The sequence below is a fragment of the Oryza brachyantha genome, chromosome 5 (genome assembly GCF_000231095.2).
Source record: "Oryza brachyantha chromosome 5, ObraRS2, whole genome shotgun sequence".
In the NCBI taxonomy this organism is placed as follows: Eukaryota; Viridiplantae; Streptophyta; class Magnoliopsida; order Poales; family Poaceae; genus Oryza; species Oryza brachyantha.
Window position 1 is genome coordinate 12,330,021 of NC_023167.2, and position 20,919 is coordinate 12,350,939.

General features: G+C 42.3%; 2 protein-coding genes across 2 annotated transcripts; both read right to left on the reverse strand.

The window, feature by feature from the left end:
• Window positions 1-8,629: 8,629 nt before the first annotated feature.
• LOC102717800 lies at window positions 8,630-11,731 on the reverse strand. The gene is made up of 2 exons (XM_006654300.2): window positions 11,452-11,731; window positions 8,630-9,345 (listed from the first exon to the last, which is right to left on the reverse strand). The coding sequence occupies exons 1-2, from the start codon at window positions 11,599-11,601 to the stop codon at window positions 9,058-9,060; spliced, it is 438 nt and encodes a 145-aa protein (XP_006654363.1). The 5' UTR covers window positions 11,602-11,731; the 3' UTR covers window positions 8,630-9,057.
• Window positions 11,732-15,177: 3,446 nt separating this feature from the next.
• LOC102707775 (probable E3 ubiquitin-protein ligase LUL4) lies at window positions 15,178-20,006 on the reverse strand. Its single transcript, XM_015837104.2, has 4 exons — window positions 19,186-20,006; window positions 17,973-18,465; window positions 17,735-17,862; window positions 15,178-15,722 (listed from the first exon to the last, which is right to left on the reverse strand). Exons 1-3 carry the CDS (start codon window positions 19,578-19,580, stop codon window positions 17,749-17,751), a joined length of 1,002 nt encoding a protein of 333 aa, XP_015692590.2. The 5' UTR covers window positions 19,581-20,006; the 3' UTR covers window positions 15,178-15,722; window positions 17,735-17,748.
• Window positions 20,007-20,919: the final 913 nt, after the last annotated feature.

Below are 20,919 nucleotides of genomic sequence, written 5' to 3' on the forward strand. Positions count from 1 at the left end.
TAAGAGCTAATAGTTAGCTATACTATTTAACTTGCTGTTATAGGTGATCAACGGATGTCATGACTCTTAATAGAAACTCTCCCAGCAAAGGAGTTGTCTGGTACGGTGCCTTGAATACTGCACATGTATGCATTACAGTGTCAAATTATGCTTCCGGAAAGACAAATGCTACACATACTATTTTTTTTTGATCTTCGTACGATCAAACATAACGGTATGGAGAAAAACATAACAACACTTATGGGCCCTAAAGTTCAATCAGAAGAGAAAATTGCCATACATATAGCAGTGATATTTCGAAACAAAAGGCCAATTTAGGTATAAGAAGACAACCCCGAGCTGTACCAATCTTTCAGGACTTCGTTGGTCGAAGGATTTCTACGAAAGAAATAGAAGAAATCAACAAGTGAACAAATTCAATATAGGTTATTTGTTTGGTGAATCGTTTAAAAAATACACAGAGTAGAAGATTCCCTCAATATTCTGGAGGAATTCTGAGCATGAGTTCTAACATGATGTTTTAAAATTTCTTTAACAATGGTATTTCGGAACAATAGGCCGATTTGGGTATAAGAAGACAACTCTGAGCTGTACCAATCTTTCAGGACTTCGTTGATAGGATTTCTATGAAAAATAATAGAAGAATTCAATCCAAATGAACAAATTCAATATAGGTTATTTGTTCGGTGAATCATTTAAAAAATACATAGAATAGAAGATTCCCTCTGAATATTGGAGGAATTCTTAGCATGAGTTCAAATATTATGTTTTAAATTTCTTTAAGAGTTCCAATGTGACTTGTGTTTTTTATCCCCTCTCTGTCTAACGGATTTGTATCGTCTGCCATTAGTCAGTAATATCAGACGGTGAATAGTACCATGCAATTGGATAAATATCAGTCAATTAATGGCTATGGGTCGACCGCTACAGTGTATTCATAAGATAAAGTAAAATAATAATTTTAATAGGTACAATTATTTACTACAGTCGTATACAGTGTAGTTGTACAGTTATCTGTAATTGGACCTCACTATATATCACTATAGCCCTCTGCCATTGGTAAAATGTGAATCCCTGTCTAACAGATCATCATATAATCTTGAATTTTTCTGTATTTTTCCTGTGATATACATACAATCACATTTTTTTTGCAAAATTTGTAATTATTTCCCATATGATTTGACATGGCATGACATCTTAATTTTATGTTTCTTCTCTCTATTCCTCTGTTCTGGTAATCTTGTGTTCTAATGGAGCCATCAAATGCTAAGCTTGTGTTAACTCTATTTTGTATAGTTACTACTATCTCTGTTTTATATTGTAAGACATTCTAGCATTGTCTAAATCTATTAATTAATATATATATAATTTATATATGTGTCTAGATTTATTAGCATCCATATAAATCTAGACAATGCTAGAAAGTTTTACATTGCGAAACGGAGGGAGTAAAGTATTTGAGAGGACAAACGAATGAGTTAACATACAAAATTAAATATTCTTACCGAAAAGTATTTCTAAAGATCGTACAATTTATTTTGTCAGAAAATGCAAATGAAAACCTAAAATCCAAACCAGAAAAGAACGGACTCTAAAAATGTTTTTCAAGCAGTTCATCAGAGGATCGTCGCTGCAAGCTGCGTCGATCCAGATTTTCAGAAAAGAAATCCAAAGCACCTTTGTTTTCTGGAACATTTAACTCTGTGTTAATTTTAAAAATAGACGATAACAGATCTGTTACTTACTGTCTATAACACGTGAATTCTCATATGCCATCCAATGATAAATCCGTTTGAACTAAATATTTAAGTGACAAAAAGTTAATTATTGGTTGAATTCTCCTCGTTCTTTGTCCCTACGGGAACGCATCGGCTTTCCCTTTTCCTAATTGCATGAATGATAGCACCATTTTACAGGAGATTACAGGAGAGGAGAGTTTTTTTTTTTTTGGTAGAGCGGCAGGCAGAGTGAGGCTGCCACGAGGAGCATAGAACTGGGCGCCCAGCTGCACTGAAAATGTCCTCTTTATTGCACATTACCTTTTGCAACCTACTCCTGCTGGACCCCAGATAATTTTCCTCCATGGAATGAGATTCCTGTTTATGGTACAATTAAGAGGGTGCCCTCAGTTCGTTGATCGACAGCTACCAATGATGCCTTTCTCGTCCTGCATGATGGGCAATGATTTCTATGTCTCAAGGTAAAGCGATTCTATAAATGCGAAGAGAGATAGACGGAGGAAAAGTAGGTCGTAAGCTTATGGTTGTCTCTAAATGTGAATCAAATAACTCTGCGATAGAGATAAGTGGGTCATATATTAATTATAAGAGCAATTTTGCCGTACTTGAAAAGGTACTATGAGATACTAAAATTTTAGCGTAAAATTTTGATACCTCTTGATACTTTATCAAGTGCTATAAAATTGCTCTGATTATAAAGTGAACTACGAAAAATCTATAAGGAGTCTTATAGCGACCTTATTGACTATATTAGTAGGCTTGCTCTTAGCCGGCATCCTCACCGCCGAATCTGCACTCAACGGCATAGATAAATTGGAACAGGGGGACAGTACAAATGGCACAGTGTGCGTGCGTTGCAGCAAATCGGAGTACTGTTGCTACATCATACTCCGTATGCCGCTGCGTGAGCTATGGCAATAAACTCAAAATACTATGCCAACAGTGCTCCTTATCATAAGTTATAGAGGATCAACGATTACACTTCACAAGGAATAAAAAGTTAGGCCCTGTTAGTTCCCAAAATTTTTTCACAAAAATATCATATCGAATCTTTAGACATATAAATAGAACATTAAATATAGATAGAACAAAAAACTAATTACACAGTTATTGGAGAAATCGTGAGACGAATCTTTTGAACCTAATTAGGTCATGATTAGTCATAAGTGCTCCAGTAACCAACATGTGCTAATGACAGATTAATTAAGCTTAAAAAATTCGTCTCGTAGTTTCTTAGTGGAATTTGTAATTTTTTTTTGCATTTGTGTCCGAAAACCGTTTCCGACATCTGGTTAAACGTGTGACGTAACATCTATTGCAAAAAATTTTTGCAATCTAAACGCTGCCTTAGTATTTTCAACTAGAAAAAACCGAAAGAGAGGAAGTTGTTTATAAAGTGGAGGCCCTGCCGCTGGGACTGAATTGAACGTGGCAGACAGAACGCGGGTTGACAAGCAATGAACATTTTAACAGGCCAACTGGCCAGGGCTCTAGCAACCCTGGCCTGAAGTCGTAATGCAAGCTGCGTGATATGCGGGACAATCAAGCAGGTAGCTGACAGAATGTCATCCACTGCTCCTGACCGACGCCCAGCTAGAGGTATGGGCCAAGCTCCGTGGGTTCTTTCGTAACCCTATTTAATTCTTAAAAAAAATTTAGCTCAAAACTCTATACAATTTTATTTTAAATCCGTTTTAAACCCGACCCTTAAATTTTATAGGTAAAATGGTTAGTCCCATTACCACCTACGCCCGACTATCTCCCTCTTGTTTTCTTGCTCTTTCGCTCTGTTACTCCACCGGGCACCTGCCTAACTGAGAACTCTAGCTACCTGTCCATTTTTATTGGCATGTGTTTGTATAATTGTGTTCCATGTGGGCTTTCTCAACCAGTAGCTACGCTGAATTTAGCTGATCCATCAGTCATGTTCAGGGTTGTCCTATGTTGGAAAGAGTAGGGATGGCAATCTGGGGACTGGTACCCGCCAGGTACCCGTCCCGATAAAGATGGATACCGGTATGATTTTTTTATCCATGAGTAGTACTTGTACCTAACCCGAATCGACACGGATACGGGTATTTTTTTTTCCACCTGCGGGTAACCAGTTGGGTATCCGAATGTAGCTCACATATTGTATTTTGCTATAAACTTATTATGTTATTCATGTAATAATATTTGTGATGTACTCTCTTTTAGCTAAAAACTTTATTGTGACCCATGTCTTAAACTTTTGATGTGTAATGCAATATTGGATGATTGAATCTGAATATCAAATAATGTGTTGTGTATTGTTCTTATTGCTATGATTAGTTAATTGTATTTGCTGGAATACCATGAATTGTATTTATTGAATTTTTCATGTATGATACAATATTGTATTATAAACAGTATGCTTAGTTTGTTGTATTTGTTGGAATACCACGAGATATCTGACTAAACGTGCGGCTCAGCCCGGCAGCACAGGCGGCAGGCCGACGCCGGCCCAGCTAGTCAGGAGGCAGGCCATCAGGCGGAGCAGGCTGCGGTGCGGCCGCAGGAGCACGTGCGCGCGGCCCGTGTGCTCGGATGGCAAGCAGGCCGACCGGCCCGCGCGGCCTGGAAGCAAGAGGAATAGGTGCACTGGTACATGTTTGGAGCTCGATGGGGCTCTCACCCGTCACCATGCTGTCCTCGATCTCCATGGTCGCGCTGCGCCACTCCACCACCATTCCACCACCGCACGACTGAGCGGAGAGGAGGAAGAGAGAAGAAAAGAGGGAGGCTAACACGTGGGCCATATGATTTTTTCTTTCGACTAGCTATGGGCCCCGCACTTTATATATTTTAGCCACATAAGTACCACGTCGGTATGCGTAGACCAACGCTCCATCCCCTGTGAAACAAAACTGCTTATCATAATACAACTTACGATAAAATCAGGGTGCAAACCACCTAGGGAGGTAAATTGGTCATGTTTTCAGAGTTGGAGGCGACATTATCCCTGGTTTTTTGAGTTAAATCAGATTTTTCGCCCATAATGAAGGGGGTCACATGGACTTATTCCAGCGACAACCGAAAAGGTGGATAAATCTGCATCCAACGAGAATGAATGTTTAGGCTGTCCCGTCAGCTCAATCCCTAACCTCTCTGGTAATGTTCGGGCCCCCACAATTTTCGGCCTATCTCTGTGGACGGGTTTGGTGATTTTGAACTGAAATCCCGGTACACCGGTGACGGCCCAATTCCCTAACCAGGCTTAACCACCAAATAAACACGGCCCCAACTCCCCCACGAGTGCAGGACATGCAAGATGAAGCCGTTGCCCTTGTTTTCCGGTATTGAGCCGACAAAATCATGCCCCTGGCTCGTCCTTTGCTAGCACTCTCTCCTATATATATATATATATATATATATATATATAATATATATTATAACTAGTATGCTGGTCCGCGCAGATTGCGCGGCTCGCATTATTACAAAATTACTTTACATCATAGAATATTTAATATTTTATTGTGAAAAATATTAAACATTAATGTATTTTAAACTCTGATCTAAATTGATCAAATTATACGTATACTATTCTAAATATAATATGGTAATTCATATTGTGGATGCTTTAGTATTCTCTTAATAATATAATAAGTCAAAGATATAAAATTTTTTGGTATATTTGTTTCTCTTCTTGTCTCTATCTTTATGTTTAAGTTAATAGTGGTATTACCTCAGAATTATCAATGATATTATTCCACCTATCTAGAAATTCTTTTATCACATTAGTATAGGTCTGAGGATCTAATTTAATCCGTTAGCTGTAACTTTTATGTAGGTAAGAGGATCTAGCTATTTTATTTTTCTTTTTTAATGCGTGAATTCTAAGAATTTTCAATTGACGTGAGAATATCCAGGGGCGGATGCACAGTATATTGAGTGGGGTCCTATGACCCTACTTAAATTTAATACTTAGTGTATTACTAATGTGTAATTAAGTAAAAAATGTTTGAGCACATTAACCATTTTAATAAGGTGCCCTACTCGATGTTTAGGCTAGGTCCGCCCATGAGAATATCTACTTATTTTTATCTTGTACGATTAACACGTGGCTCCTAAAAGAGTCATCAGTCAATATACTTTTTGTCTAGATTTAAATATTTTTAATCTTTACTCATGCATAAACTCTTTTCTCATTAATAATTAGTTGTAACCTCAATTTAAGATATTTATAAATTACATTTCCACATGAACTTTTTCTCTTTATAATATTAACAGTATTTCTATATTGTACTCCTTCATAAGCTCTTTTATTCATAACTTTATTTTTTAATCCAACTTTAGATACTTATAATTTGTAATGCCATGCAGATTCTTTTTCTGTTAACATTACTTATTTTAAATATGAATTTTAGAATTTTCTAAATTGTTTCTACATGAAATCTTTTTTTACTTTTCCTTTTAAAAATGTATTTCTAATTTAATTCTGTTTTTTTCCTAAGTTCAATGTGGGATTTTTTAGGGCATGAGAGCACACGTAGATTCTAAACCTCAAAGGCAAACCTAAAGTTGAAATAAATAATACTTTTGTTGCCGGTTGATACATTCTCTTCGTATAAATTGACACCCTCATCTTTTTGCTTTTGCTTATGATTATAAGTCAAAATTTGAATTTTTGAGTTTAAATTTGGTCAATTTTGATATTTTTCATAATAGTTTATTTTCAGCCTAATAAATTATTTTTCATTTACGAATATGTTATTTGGATTTTTCTCTAAAGAAACAAAAGATCATGGCCTGATTTTATCCATGCATTGACTTGGAAAAGATAGATCAATGCTCATGTGGATATATTTTACATTGAGTCTGGATTTTTCTTTAATTTTGTGTTGGCCTTTTTCTTTTCTATAATTTGGAGGTCCAATGTGTAGGCCTCAAAATCTGGTCACCATGAGACCTACGTCCGAGCCTTTCTTTCCCTTTTTTTTTCAATTAGATCACAGTCCTAATAGGCCGGTGGTATCCATGGCCCTACAACCGTGTTTCTTTTTTTTTTACATTACATTACGTCGTGTCCGACTAAAAAAAAGATATTTTCCTTTTTTTTCTATCTTGTAGTAGTCCGACTAAAAAAAAATTTTTTTCCTTTTTTTTCTCCTATTTTCTTTCGATTAATCTCAGAATTTCTAGCACGCGAGGAGAAACGTGGAGCCTCCTTTTTCTGTTACTTTATATATATAATAGATATTTTTAGAGATTTGTCTATATTTGTTCATGTATCAATGCATAAGTTTTATATGTGTCTAAATTTATTAGTACATAAATAAATTTATATAAAGTCAGAAAGTCTTATAATATAAAAAAAGAGAAAATATATGTATAGCATTGAACTTACTATTCTACTCCTTACCCTTCTCCACTCGAAATGATCCCTGCTGCTCCAGTTAAGGTTTGCACCATCAGCTGTGACGTGGTTGAGGTACACCCTGAACATTTCCTAAAATTTCTTCCGCCAACTTGGCGCTGCCAAATGGCAGTTGATCATGGTGTCCGCAGCTGTCGTTTTTCTTGCTCACGGCCTGCTGGCGGAAACCAGAGCGTCTGTTTCGAACATGGTATATTCCCGACCCTTGCCACATTTTCTGAGCAATTTGAATCAGTGCGTTTTCATCAGCACGCGTGTAAAACTCGTGCGAAATTCATGCCCAATTGCTATCGCTCCCGCCTACTGGTATTTCGAGAAATTTGATCTCAAGGCAACTGTCCATGTGTTCTTCGAAGTGATTGATTGGCTTTCCAAGCGGTATGTAAAAAAATATTAATAAAATATTTATATAATGGTGAAAAATAAAATTTGATAAAAATTTAAAAATCAACTATAAACTTAAATATAAAAATTTAAATTTTAGGTTATAATCCGAAGCAATAGCATGGTGTGCTTGATGCTGAACATTTACATGCTCGGAGGAGGATGACCTACGATGTGTGCGTGCACACGTAGAAAGCCAGTACTGGTAAGTGCGGGAAAGTTCGGCCCATGCCTACCGCTCGTCCATGTGCAGCGACCTTCTTTACTAACACCAGTCTTAATGTATAATGCATAGTTTTATTATATAGATAATAAGGCTATAAATAGGTAATTGATCCAGATAGGTTTTATGAGAATGAAAAGTTCTCTCGTCTTATAAAACTCAATCATCTTATAAAACTCCCTTATTTAATGGTTCGTCAAATCAACAATTTTACTGATATGATATCCTTTTTAATATGTATAATACCTATAAAACATACATTGAGACTGACCTGGCACTCCTCCGTCCACGCACTGACGGGCACACAACACAAAAGCCGTGCCGTCCATGCATCACATGACTGACGTGCCGCAACCCGACGCCCCCGCGCCGCTTTGCACACACGCGCGCCCGGCGCCCCCCATGCCTTGACCGCCCCCGAACTCCGGCCGGCTGGCGCCGCACGCACCGCCTCCGCGAGGGTGGATCCTCCAATCCCCAGTCACCACTGCCAAGCCAAGCCATCCACCCTGCGCCACGGCGCGTGTCGTGTCAGCCCCCCCTGCGCCGCGCGCACGAAACCACCCGGCGGCCTCATCTCCCTCCTCACCTCCTGCTGGTCCCGTGGCGTGGCACGTAGTTGCAGCGGCGGCAGCAGCTGCTACATGCATGCACGCACGCACGCACGCAGCCAGGGGTGCATTGCGGGGCAGATTCCAGATCTGCGCGCATGTTCCAAGACCCTGAGCGATTCCATCGCGGCGAAGGATCCAACGGAGCAGGGGTGGTGGCAGCGCCGGGCGCGCACGCACGCACGCAGGCACGCGCCCGGTCCGAGACACACAACGTGGACCAATCATGCATGCCTCAGTGTTGTCTTCTGGGAAGAGAAAAACTTACAAACTATCGCCAATCATCACTGGTTCCATTCCATTCCTTAATTGCTTAATTAAATTAGTACAGTAGTACTGCTACTACACCAATCTATATATTCCATCTTACAAAAGTGTTGTGACAGAGAAAAGGAAATACAAAAAATAATAAATAATAAATTGAATTATTAAAAGCCAAGGAGAGAGAGAAAGAGAAAAGAAAAACCGCATGGCACCACTTCACGGACACCAGCTTTACTATTATACACAAACAGCAACCCTAGCAGTAACTTGGTTGGTGTTGTGGTGGTGCCCCGGTTGCTGCCCATCACACGTTGGCCATGGGGAGCAACTGGTTATTTATCAATATATTTATAGTACATAATTAATTTAATTCCACTGACAATTCAGCACTGCAATTGGAGTTAGTTGTGCCTTTTTTTTTTCCTTCTTTGTTTTTTTTTTTCATTTGTGAGAGGATTGTTTCTTCGCCGGCGCCGTTTGGGCCCGTACCGCCTTGTGCACGTTGCCCTTGCTCTTGCCCTTCTTCTTGGGGTGAACGGATCCCGGCGACGACCGGGGGATGAACACGCCGGTGCCCTTGCTGCCGCACTGCTGCTGCTGCCACGCCCGGACGGCGGCGCTGTCGCCGCCGGCGCCGATGCTGTTGTAGCTGGCGGCGTGGTGGTACAACGTGTAGGCCGGTGGCGCCACCATCGACGCGCCCATCGGCACATGGGCGAGCGAGAATCCCTGTTGTTTTTGCGCGATTCCAACCAAATGGGCTAGCTGTTAGTGTCGAGGCGTCGCTGCGATGTAGGGGCGCACATGCAAATGATCGATGCGATTGACATGATGCGATCATGGTGGAGAAAAGTAGACAAGAAAAAAACATCTTTTATCCGTTTATTCCTATAAACTAATTAAAACTTCAGTGGCCGGCCAATAGCTAGCTGTAGGAAACAACAACAACATCACCAACTAGAGCAGCTCATGGCAACTTGCGTGCATGCAAAGATTTGTTGAGCACCCGGGATTCGATATTGTCACGGAGGATGAGATGTGATTATTAAACAAGCATCATGCATGCAGTATATGATGTCTATCTACGAGTAATTATTTGTGGCAAAAATAGACATGCAGTACGGGTCGCATGATGAGGTGTCGTGTGCAAGCAACGTCGATTGGATTTAGAACTTAGAAGCTTGGAGCTCCAAGCAACACCGATCGAGCTCTTGTCGCATCGCGTGTAGGCCCTAAAAACAACTAAAATTCCTCGGCCTAATCATGCCAGACGATCGAGAGTGCCGACCATCTGCATACCATATGCATGTTTAACCTGGAGTTTTTTTTTGGAAATTACGCACCGTACATGCATAAAAAGGATTAGTGGAGGCTTAACTGGAGGTTTGGAGCTAAAGTTGCTAATTAGCTATAGTTACTAGTATTAAGCACCATGTTTCATGGAGCGACGCGAATGGTCTGCAGCCACGGGCGATTGGGAAGGCGTTCCTTGCAAGTTTCTAATTCAGGAATGGCCAGCGAAAGAGACATGGCTGGCTGTGGTTCTGAATAACACCTGTGGACATCATGGGGGGCCCCTTCCAAGCAGCTAACGATTTGGATTAGAGCAGATTTTAGTTGGCCCATTGTGCTCTTATCTCGCTGGGAAATGGCACTTTATATAATACACAAACCAGTAAAAAGAACCATTTATGTGCTAGTGGTATCTATCAGCTGGCCTAGTACTCTCAAGGTTTTTGCTGACAACCGAACATGAATTTTATGACGAACATGATATTGTACGGTTCCTCCAAAATGAAATGCTAAAGCGCCCTTTATAGATGCAAGGTTTGTCCGACTGGTGGTGATGATTCTTTTCCTGTGTTGGTGGGGCCCAAGCAGAATTTGGCAATAGCAACACTAGCTGTAAAATGGTCAATTTCCTAAGAAAGGTGGTTTGTTACTCCTGCTAAACAGGCTCTCGCTGACGTAACATACTTACAGAAATGGACCAAGAGTAGACATCACCCACGTCCTTTTGCTTTCGCTTAAACTAAAATTTAAATTTTCAACGTTAAACTTAAAGTTAATTTTAATCTACTAGAGTTTATTAATATATATATATAATTCTATTTATAAACTATTTTTTTATCAAATGGTTATTATCCCTTAAAAAAAGCTAAACAAACCCCCTCCATATATACCCTTATGACTCATGAGCAGTAGTAGCTCAAAGGACACGCATACACACATCGGCACATGCAACCGTGCAAGTGTGTCATGTAGATAGCTAGCTACTCGATCATAATTAGCGGCCAGCGCGAGTGTGCCGGGCAGCTAAGTCCTAACTAACAAACAGCAGTGCAACAGCGAACAACACGAACAACCTGCGCACATGGCGTTAGGAAGCTTGATTAATGAGACCATCCGGTGCTAGCTACGTGAAGACCTAGCAGAAACTGTTCATGGTTGGTCACTCCTGAATCTTGAAAAAAATTCAAATTTTATTAAATCCATTCTGGGGAAGAAGAAGAAGAGGAAGAAAAAGGCTTGAATAGTGTTCGAAAAAAAAATGGAAGAGAAGATTAAAGACTGGTTTTGTAATTCGGTTAGGTTTAATTTGGTTGTATGCGAGTGCAACCACGTGCTAGGTGGTGCTGCAACTACCAACCAACAGCCGAGGAGCGCGAGAAGCGCAGGAACCCGAACGCCCCCAACCGAGGCGAGCTCGAATAGAACTGGCTCGCATTCACGCACGGGTGCACGCATGTTTGATGAATGACGACGACGTGCGCGGCGGAGAGGGAGAGAATGGATGGCGATAGGCAAAACGGGAGAGGGCGGGGGAGGGCTCACCGGGATGGGCGCGGCGGCGGCGGCGGCTCTGGCTCCGGGGAAGTGACCGGCGCCGAAGTCGGTCGACTCGTCGTCGTCGGTGATGAGGAGCGATATCCGCTTGCTGAGCTCGGCGAAGAACACGTCGTCCTCCATCATCTCCACCTCCATCCTTCTCTTCTCCTTCTACTGTTGCTGGTGCTGCGATTGAGCTCGAGGTAGGAGACGGAGTTTGCAGTTGGAGGCAGAGAGAGAGCAGAGGAAAAGCAGAGGAGCAGGAGGGGAGGCGTTTGCGTTGCCTATGGCGGGCGGCCTCAGGGGAGGGGACGTTCCGCTTTAATAAGCTTCTCACCAGCGTCATCAGAGCTCGGGGTTGGGGTGGCTGGGGTGTGGGCCCGGCGGAGCAGTTGGCCAATCCCTACTCGGAAAGGTCGTGGGCCCCCACGAATGTGCAGCAGCGGCAGCGCTGATGAGCAGTTCGCAAGGGAGCCCTTCTGCTCCGGCGGAGGTGGGCTCCACGAGTCAGTGTAACGAGAATGAATTTCCCGGGATTTCCCCTCCCCATCCACGAGATGCGTACGAGACGTGCGAGCTGAGCCGGTGAGTGAGCCCCCCGTGATGACGAGAGGAGAGCTTATCGCAATTCGGGTTCTGCGATTAGAGGGAGGGATACCAAGGCCCGACACAGATAGCGTTGTCGGATTAGACCGGGTTTGAGCCACAGGAAGAGTAGTCTGATCTTGACATGGGAGATCCGGATCAGAAGATGCAAAAAGCCGTCCTCCCTCGCTACTATCTCTCACGAATTGTACAGGAATCGAAGTTAGTTTCATTTTACGCCAAAAAAAAAATAGTAACAGCCCAGCTACTGAGCTACGTGTTGCGGATAGAGAAAAAGAAAAATCTCACGGTACAGCGAGCGGAGCCCTTTTCGAACCTGTGGTACACCGTACAGCAGGCCGCCTTTTGCAATGCTGCATACACATATTAGGCACTGTACGAACGCGACCCGCGTGACCACACGCTGATTCCCGCGGGAACGTGACGAAGAAAGCGACCTGGGTTTCGCTATTTCAGGCGCGCTGTTTATGTGACGGTTTAACACAACAACAACAACAATAATAATAATAAAGCTTATGGAGTATAAGTGTTATCTCCTCTGGGTCGCAGTCGCAGGAGGATGAGGCTGCTCCGGCGGCGAGTCGGCCACCGAAGCCCCTCATCGTGGCGTGAGAAAACCCCCGCGATTGGGGCCGGATTACGCTGCACCGCACCCTCCCCTGCGCTGCGCTCCCGGGCGGGCACATGGTCGCCAGGGTGGGGGCGCACCGCCTGCCTGCCTGCCTTCCTTCCTTTCAGGCTGGTGGGACCCCACGCCCTTTTGCCTGCATCAGCGGCCGTCCTGGCTAACAGCGAGCGATTGCAGCAAAACAGCATGCGGTGCATGTCACGTCCGGTCCAGCCCGGCCGTCGGCAGTCACGGACGCGGGAGACGGGACTGCTACACTGCTTAAGTAAAAAGCAAGTACGCCTCGACATCGTGTTTTGGCTGGCTGGCTGGCTGGCTGGCTTCGTGCGTTGCACCGATGCAGCAAGTTGTAGGCAGGCTGTGCCGTGCCCGTACGTAGGGGTAGGACAGGCGACTGAGAGCCACCGGAAGCACAGGACGGCAGCAGCAGCCGGCAGCGGTAGCAGCTGCAGTGGTGGTTGGTTGCCGTCGGCGTGGGCTGGGCCTCCACCTCTCCAGGTCGGCTGCCTGCGCCCGGCCGTTCCTATCCGGAAAGCCGTGCGACGGGATCGGATTGGATGGATGGATGGAATGGGTGCAATAAAATTACGCGAGCGGCGGGGAGAGGACGCGGGCGCTCCACGTCGGGCTGCTCCCGTTCTCCCGCTCGGTGGGGGCCGCCTCCGCCGCCGTCTGGGGTCAGCAGCCGCGCGCTCGACCCCTCCACTCTCTCTGCATGTGTTGTAGATTGCAACAGTGGTACGGCGGGCAGGGCAGGGCTGGGTGACGAGCGCGACGTCGCGTTTTGGACGGGAGCACGAACTACCAGTGGTGTGGTGGTGATCTGCGGCGGTGTCACGATGTGGCTGGATGGATGTTCGCGCCGAGCGGCCGCTAACCCGCCGCTTGATGATCGGTGGGCGCGGCCCGTTGGATTGGATTCGGCTGGCTGGCTGGCTGGGGGACCCCCCGGCGCGCACGGCCGCACGGGCTCGTGTGTGTATACGGCCGTCGCGCGTTTCGCGGAAGCGTTTTTGCTGGGGGTTCCCAGCTTCCACCGATGGATCGCCAGCCCGAGGTCGGCAGGGGAAGAGGATTTTCGGGGGTGTTGCCAGTGCCGCGGTGCCGATCGATCGATCGCGGTCGTGGCATGGACGTTGTTCACCCTTGCCTTGTCGCCGTCGCTGCCGATTGGTCGAGATGGACGGAGCAGGAGGGGAAGGCTCCGAGATGAGCGGAAACCGGCGGCGGTCTTTCTTCCCAGCTTTGGGTGACGGTGGCATCGTTGGTCGATGTATGATACTCTGATGACAGTGCAAACAATTCAACATGGTAGTAGACTCTGGAGATGGTGGCTGTGGCCGAAGGTGATTGGAATTTATTCCCATCTTAATCTTTTCACTCATGCTACGCTCATGAATAAAAATTTAAGATTATGTTATATTGCTAATAACAATTATTAAAATGTTTTACTTATAAATTATTTTTCAGCCTAATATGTTGCTTTGATTGATGTATTGACGAGAAACACTGCAGCATGGACACCATCACACCAGCGCGCTCCGTTCCCGTAAGTCATCCAAGTTGGGCATCGAGGGAGATGTCTTTGCCTAGAGACATTTTCAAGAAGCGATAATACAAAATATATTTACGTTCAGACTTATTTAAAGGGACTGAGAATATGATTAAATTAAACATAGATAGTCCTCCTTATGATTGACTGAAATGATGGTTATCTCGTCTTTTCGCTTATGTTTATGTTTATAAACTAAAACTTGAAAATTTGTAGCCTTATATTTAGAGTTAATTTTAAAGTTTTTTTTTACCAAAGTTTATTTTCTAGCCTTACCTTTTAGATAGCTAAGAATACGTATATAATTTTTTTACAAATTATTTTCTGTTTACAAATATACCCTTTGTTTTTTTTCATGAATCACCCAAACATTCACCCTATACATATGTGAAAAGAAATTCAAATGGGATATTATTTTAATTGGTTGGAACTTGAGAATAAGACGAGATTTAGGGAATAAACTGCGATGAAAAAAATCAACTTGAAAATTCAAAGGGGTGATTGTTACAAACTAAAAATAAAAACAATTTGTAAATAAATCTTTTTTATACATATTCTTACTGATATGAAAGCTAATTTTAAAAATTAAATTTTGATGAAAAAACCTCAAATCAACCCTAAATTTAAGGTTAAAAATTTAAATTTTAGTTTATAAGCATAAACGAAACAAAAAAAGATAAAATGTGAGTGCATATTTTTTTTTTCATATGAATGGATAAATATGCACACTTCCAAAACATGTAAATCGGTTATTAAAGAAAAGAGCTTTTTATATACAAATTTCTTATAAACACCGTTTTGAATCTATTTAAGTCAATTCGTTTATTTGTACTCTTAAATATTATCAGAAACCATTCAGCTATTCAGACATTCACAACAAAACAACACAAACGCGAGAACACAGAGCAAGGCAACCCAGCGAAGTTATAAAAAAACATTTCTCCTGAGTTTGCCAATATATGTTTCCCTTTTTCCATACCCCCACCACAAATATATATAATATCTATGGAATGAAATATCGGAAATTAATATGTATTCGAGCTATAAGAGCGGCTACTAATTAGAAGTATGCTGCAGATATAGGTGATGTTATTGTTGCTATAATTACAGAAGTAGTGCCCATACAAGATCCAAGTAATTTACTCATGGGACCTTTTCGAATTGAATGTAAGAAAAGGTGAACTGCACAGGTGTGTGATGTACGACGGTAGGCCACAACATAGCGGAAGAGCGTATCGAGGATGGCGAACACACAGATATTCTTATACATTTGCATCCCCAAAATCAGAGTCATATCTTAGAGCACTGTACATTGTGGTTTATGGACATGAACGTCCAGTTTACATGCTTTGTACACCGGAAAAGCTTGGCAAAATTTCCAAAGGCACCTCTGTCAGTCTGCTAGAAACGAAAGAGGCAGCAGGACCTGATTGAAGCTTCTCATACACCATGCCAGCTCATTATTTAAGGATCCTCAACATGGACAGCATACTGGCAAGCAAAACAGAAACAACAAATTGGTACCAAAAATTTCTGCAGTATGCAAATTGATTCAATTTCTGCATCATGTGAGCCAGCAGTAAGTTTTGGAATTTCCATTTGGTACTTGATGTGCATGCCAAACGGTTAAAACTTAAAATTTCGGTGAAAATATAATTTTTTCCAATGCAGTAGCTTTGATGGTACTGAACTAGTAATATCCATTGATAAAGGTTTCACTCGTAGCTTCCCTTTGATGTGACTATGGTAACTAAGTGTCTGACAAAATAAAACATTCACTCCATTATATTTCAAATCAAACCAATGGATCAACCAATAAGGACTAAATCAAGGAAATAGAAACTATTGTTTTTCAGTGAATATAATAATAATAAACATGGTAAGCGACAAACAGGTGTGAAGAAGCTTATGGAACAACATAGCCCAGTTTAAACAGGAATGGCAGATAGAGTGACACCTTTTGAATGGTTTATAGCATTTGTTCTAACTCGAAAGAAAATAAAAATGTTTTGTTAAATCCCCAGCTTACAACAGATCAGTATTTTAATGTAGGATACACATGTAAAATGCTCCACCTAACTCATTCCCATATATATGCTGAGTAATAAGTAATATCTGGACCTGCTTTCAGCATCCAGAAACTCATAACACCCAGATTACATTTGCATCCACTTATGGATTATGGATTGCCATGGATACGCTTCCCAAGCTTTTGTGGTACAAATTTCACTAAAATCTTCTATATAAATCGTTTAGAATACTTTCTTAAAACAACTTTTAACTTTGTAATAGTTAACTCATTCATTTGTACCCTCGAATAGTATCGTAAAATCAGAATCCATCATTCATTCAGCCTTTTAGAACTGGAAATATTGTCATCTACTTGGTGGTGGTAAAGAGTTTTCAAGTTCAAAACTCTGTTCTTTCATATTATTCACTGGATTATTGAACTGGATTATTTGCTCCAAACTTCGAAAAAATACATTTTTCTCAAAAAGTCTCCTCTACAGCATTGCTTAGATCACTTGCTTTAAGTTACTTGATAAGTTTATTTAAAATATTTAATTTATCCCCACAATCGAGTAGATAATATGTACAAATAAGCATAAGCAACTTATAATTGATTAAAAGATAATTTTGTGGGTAAAACTTTTATATACGCATTCTTAGCGATCTAAAAGCACATGCTGGAAAATAAACTATAATGAGAAAAATCCCAAAATCAACTCTATACTGAAGTTTTAAAATTCAAAATTTTGCTTATAAGCATCAACATAAGCGAAAAGATGGGGGCCTAAATCAAATGGGGCTAAAATCCATACAGCATTTACATATGCTGGGTTTAAGCCTGCTAGTGAGCTTCGAACGATTTTTTTTCTCCCTATTAACCTGAGCAGGGGAGTTGATCCCAAGTTGAATGGCAAACTAACAATTCTATTGTTCCAGAGTAACCGGAATTTGGCATGCTTTGGTCACAATGAGACGGTTTTCCTTCCAACCATTACGTTCCTTTTCATGCCCAGGTAAAAGAATCTAGTATGCAGTAACTTGGCTAACAGTGAAACTTGTAGGTATGCATGGAGTTGGGCTTGCTTACTGGCCTCGCTGAGGATGGGATTCCCTACCCGATGAGTCTGGCTCATAGAGTTAGCAGGCTATGCTTCCAGATAGACTGTATTGGAACTTCAAAGCAATCATCGAGGTTCAAGTAAATGTAAAAGCAGAAAGGATGAGTGAAATATGAAAATGGCAGCATAAGTCTAGCATATGTAGTCAAGCAAACAAAATTTGGCAGTTGACACCACAAAAAGGAATATACTATTTTACAATTAGCTCAATAAAAGGAGAAGGTATGACAAGGTTTGGTTTCAGAGGAACCATGTTCTCTCTATGCTAACAGAAATAAACACGTAGAGCTTGCTACAAAGACATCGACTTTGAAGGCTGCTGCTATTTTAAAGGGACTATAGACAATAAACTATAAAATGAAGCAACAATCATACCAGCAAAGGTGTCTTTATGGCTCAGTACTTCTAACTTTGATCTCCATTAGTTTCTCAACAGGCTGTCTGCATATGGGGCATTTATCTGTCTGAAACCTCAAGGTTTTTGCACATTCACTGCACATGCACTGGATAATACAGGACCAATCAGACAAGCCAATTTAAGGCAATGTAAGTTAGATCTGACAAAGCAAAAGTATAGATGTAAGCTATAGACTATGGTGAATCTAGTACTTACCAAATGCCTACAAGGGAAAACAGCTGTGTCCCTTGGCTCCGTCAAGCAGATGACACATTCTTTCCCCATATCACCATCATCAGCGTCAGGAACATCAGCTTCAGTTGAGTTGACAATCCCATAAATTTCTTGTAGCTCATACTTCTCTCCATCACTCCACAATATTTGCTTGACAACTTTAACTTGAAAGTCACTGTTATGCTTCTCTATAACAGCAAGAGTAATTTGTGCTCTAGTGGAATTTATTGCTTGATGACCTTCCTCTGGAGATGGAAGAGCTTCTGCATAAATTACCAGCGGGAATACTTCCCCTGAAGGATTTGAAAGCTCATCCAGAGAAAAGAATCCCAAATCAACACCAGATCCAGAGGGCTGGACAAACTTTTGAGCCAATCCTTTCTGGAAACGTATCTTTGTAGGTGCTTGTAATTCTGGATATACCGAAGAATAAGTACAGTTTTTTCCTTCTGTGCCAAAGTAATAAATAGTTACACTGCAAAAGAGAAGAACAAGTTTAGCTATGGTCTACAAACAGTAACTATAACTGGAAAAATGAATACACAATTTGGTTGGATGTCAAAACAATACGAAAACTTTCCTAGAAAATGATTTTTATAGAACTAGTTTTAAGCTTCATCAAGACCACAGTAAAAGTTTCCGCATGGTGCAATAGTACAGAACGGAAATGTTAAAATAAAGGAACAAAATATTGTGGAGTTACCATTTACCAAGGTTGAACACCTAATGCTAAGTCTGCAGGTGCAAGTATATCAACGTACATAATGATAGAGCAGTTAATTTCTTACAATAGAGGTTAAGTTTAAATAATTTTAGAGGTTTGTTTCAGATTAGGCATCTATTGTTCGATGTTTTCCTCTGGTTCAGATTTATTACTAAAGTGAAAGACCAGTTCCAACTTACAATATTAAACATTAGCCTCGACTGTAAAGAGCAAGAAGATGCATATATAGAATTTGCTGTATAAAAAGAGGTCCCAACTTCGTATAGCTCATTAGTTGCAGATTTTACTTTCAAAATCTCAAGAAGAATTTGTTCCATCTTTGGTCTCAAATATACTAAATTTTACAGTTCAATTGTCAGGTAGCAGTAGGTACACTATTCAAAAGCAGTAGCAACTACTCCTGGCCTCCTAGGTAAGCAAATCGAGACGCGATCACAGTTGCAGACACCTTGATCCGAATCCCGGCCTCACCTGCCGTCGGTCACGGCGTCGAAGGTGAAGGCGACGAGGCGTCGGTCGGGGTCCGCGACATCGGGCACGAGCCTGATGGTGTCCTTGTGCAGGTTGACATCGTTCTTCACCTTCTTAGCCTGCTGGTGCTCCACGAACTCGGGCGGCGGCCCCGTCAGCGCGGGTTGCTCCGGGCGCGGCGGGTGGGGCGCCGGGTGCCACGGGCCGTGGTAGGCGTGCGGCGGCGGCGGCGGCGGGGGCCGGTGCGGGTGCGGGTGCGGGTGGTGGTGCGGCGGTGGGGGAGGCGGCGGCGGGTAGGAGTAGTAGTGGTGCGGCGGCGGTGGAGGGGGAGGGGGAGGCCGGGCAGTGTAGTAGTCGTCGCGGCGGCGGCGGGTGCTGGAGGAGGAGCCACCCATGGCTGGTCCGCGCGGTGGATTCGCCCGCGCCGGGGACGACGACGAGGAGAAGGAGGAGGAGGGGGGAGGCGCCGATGGGAGGGAAGCAGAGGTTGCTTAGCCGCGTCGCGGTGGGTGCGCGCTCGCGGTGGTGTTGACGGACGCGCGAGGACTCGGCCACACGGGATGGGGAGGGGGGATTGACTTGCGCCGTTGCGCGCACGGCGGCGCTCTCTCTCTCTCTCTCTCTCTCTCTCTCTCTCTCTCTCTCGTGTTCACGTGTGTCGGGGGAGGGGGAGGGGGACGTCTCCTTCTCGATCTCCGGGATGGCGACGATGGATGGCGCGCGGCAGGTGAGGTGAGGTGAGGTGGTGGGTGACGGTGGCGGTGGCGCGAACTGTGCGTGGACGGGGAGGGGAGAGATGATGGACGGAGCTTTTGGTGTGGCCTCCCTCTCGTCGTCGCTGTTGGTATTGACCGGACCGGCGCCAAAAAGAAGCGTGTGATGATGGAGGTAAATGGAGCTTTTTCGTGCAGCTTTTTTTAAAAGCTATTTCATTTCGAAGTTGTTCCAAACGATGCGTAGTTTCTGAAAATCAAAAACAGGCTACTAAGCAGCTGTTTTTTAAAATCTAAACTCTTCTAAACAGACCCAAATAATATCTCCATACTCCGTGACTATACTTGATTAGCTAAATTCCTAACAATACATCGTAATCCTTTACCTAAATATACAGCTCTTAAAATCTAAACCCCTCAAACAGACGCAAAGAATACCTCCGTACTCCGTGACTATACTTGATTAGCTAAATTCCTAACTATACATCGTAATCCTTCACAAAAATATGCGGGTCACATAGGATAATGTTGCGACGCCCCCACTGAGCACACTAATGTTATGATGCCCCACTGACCACACAAGTCTGTTATGATGCGAGCAGATTTTCTGTTTGAGACTCAAACCAAAAATGTTTTGATCAGAGACTATATATGTTATTAATAAATATATTTTATATATGTCAGCTATGAAAAACCCAAACACTTTATAATGTAAAAGGAAGTTAATACTAGTGTATGTAGTTATAGGGGGTGATCGTTTGGTTTTTTTTAAAAAAAAAACCTAAACGATATTATCTATGAATAAAACTTTTATATCATGTTCTTATCAATTTAAAAACAAAGTCTGAAAAATAACTTATAATAAAAAAATCCTAAAATCAACTCTAAATTCAAGGTTGAAATTTTAATTTTTGACTATTAAGCATGAGGCTAATATTCTTCTCTGATTTTGGATTTTTGTTGTCCCGCCTTTCAAGTTCCTAATAAATACGTTTCATAGAAAATAATTCAAAATTTTTTA

Coding starts and splice junctions, on each gene's coding strand:
- LOC102717800 (XM_006654300.2), bottom strand. CDS start 11,601: ATGGAGGTGGAGATGATGGAGGACGACGTGTTCTTCGCCGAGCTCAGC. Junction 9,346..11,451: donor CCGCCGCCGCGCCCATCCCG/GTGAGCCCTCCC, acceptor CAAAAACAACAG/GGATTCTCGCTCGCCCATGT.
- LOC102707775 (XM_015837104.2), bottom strand. CDS start 19,580: ATGGGTGGCTCCTCCTCCAGCACCCGCCGCCGCCGCGACGACTACTAC. Junction 18,466..19,185: donor GACGCCGTGACCGACGGCAG/GTGAGGCCGGGA, acceptor TCTCTTTTGCAG/TGTAACTATTTATTACTTTG. Junction 17,863..17,972: donor TTTTCCCTTGTAGGCATTTG/GTAAGTACTAGA, acceptor TGTATTATCCAG/TGCATGTGCAGTGAATGTGC.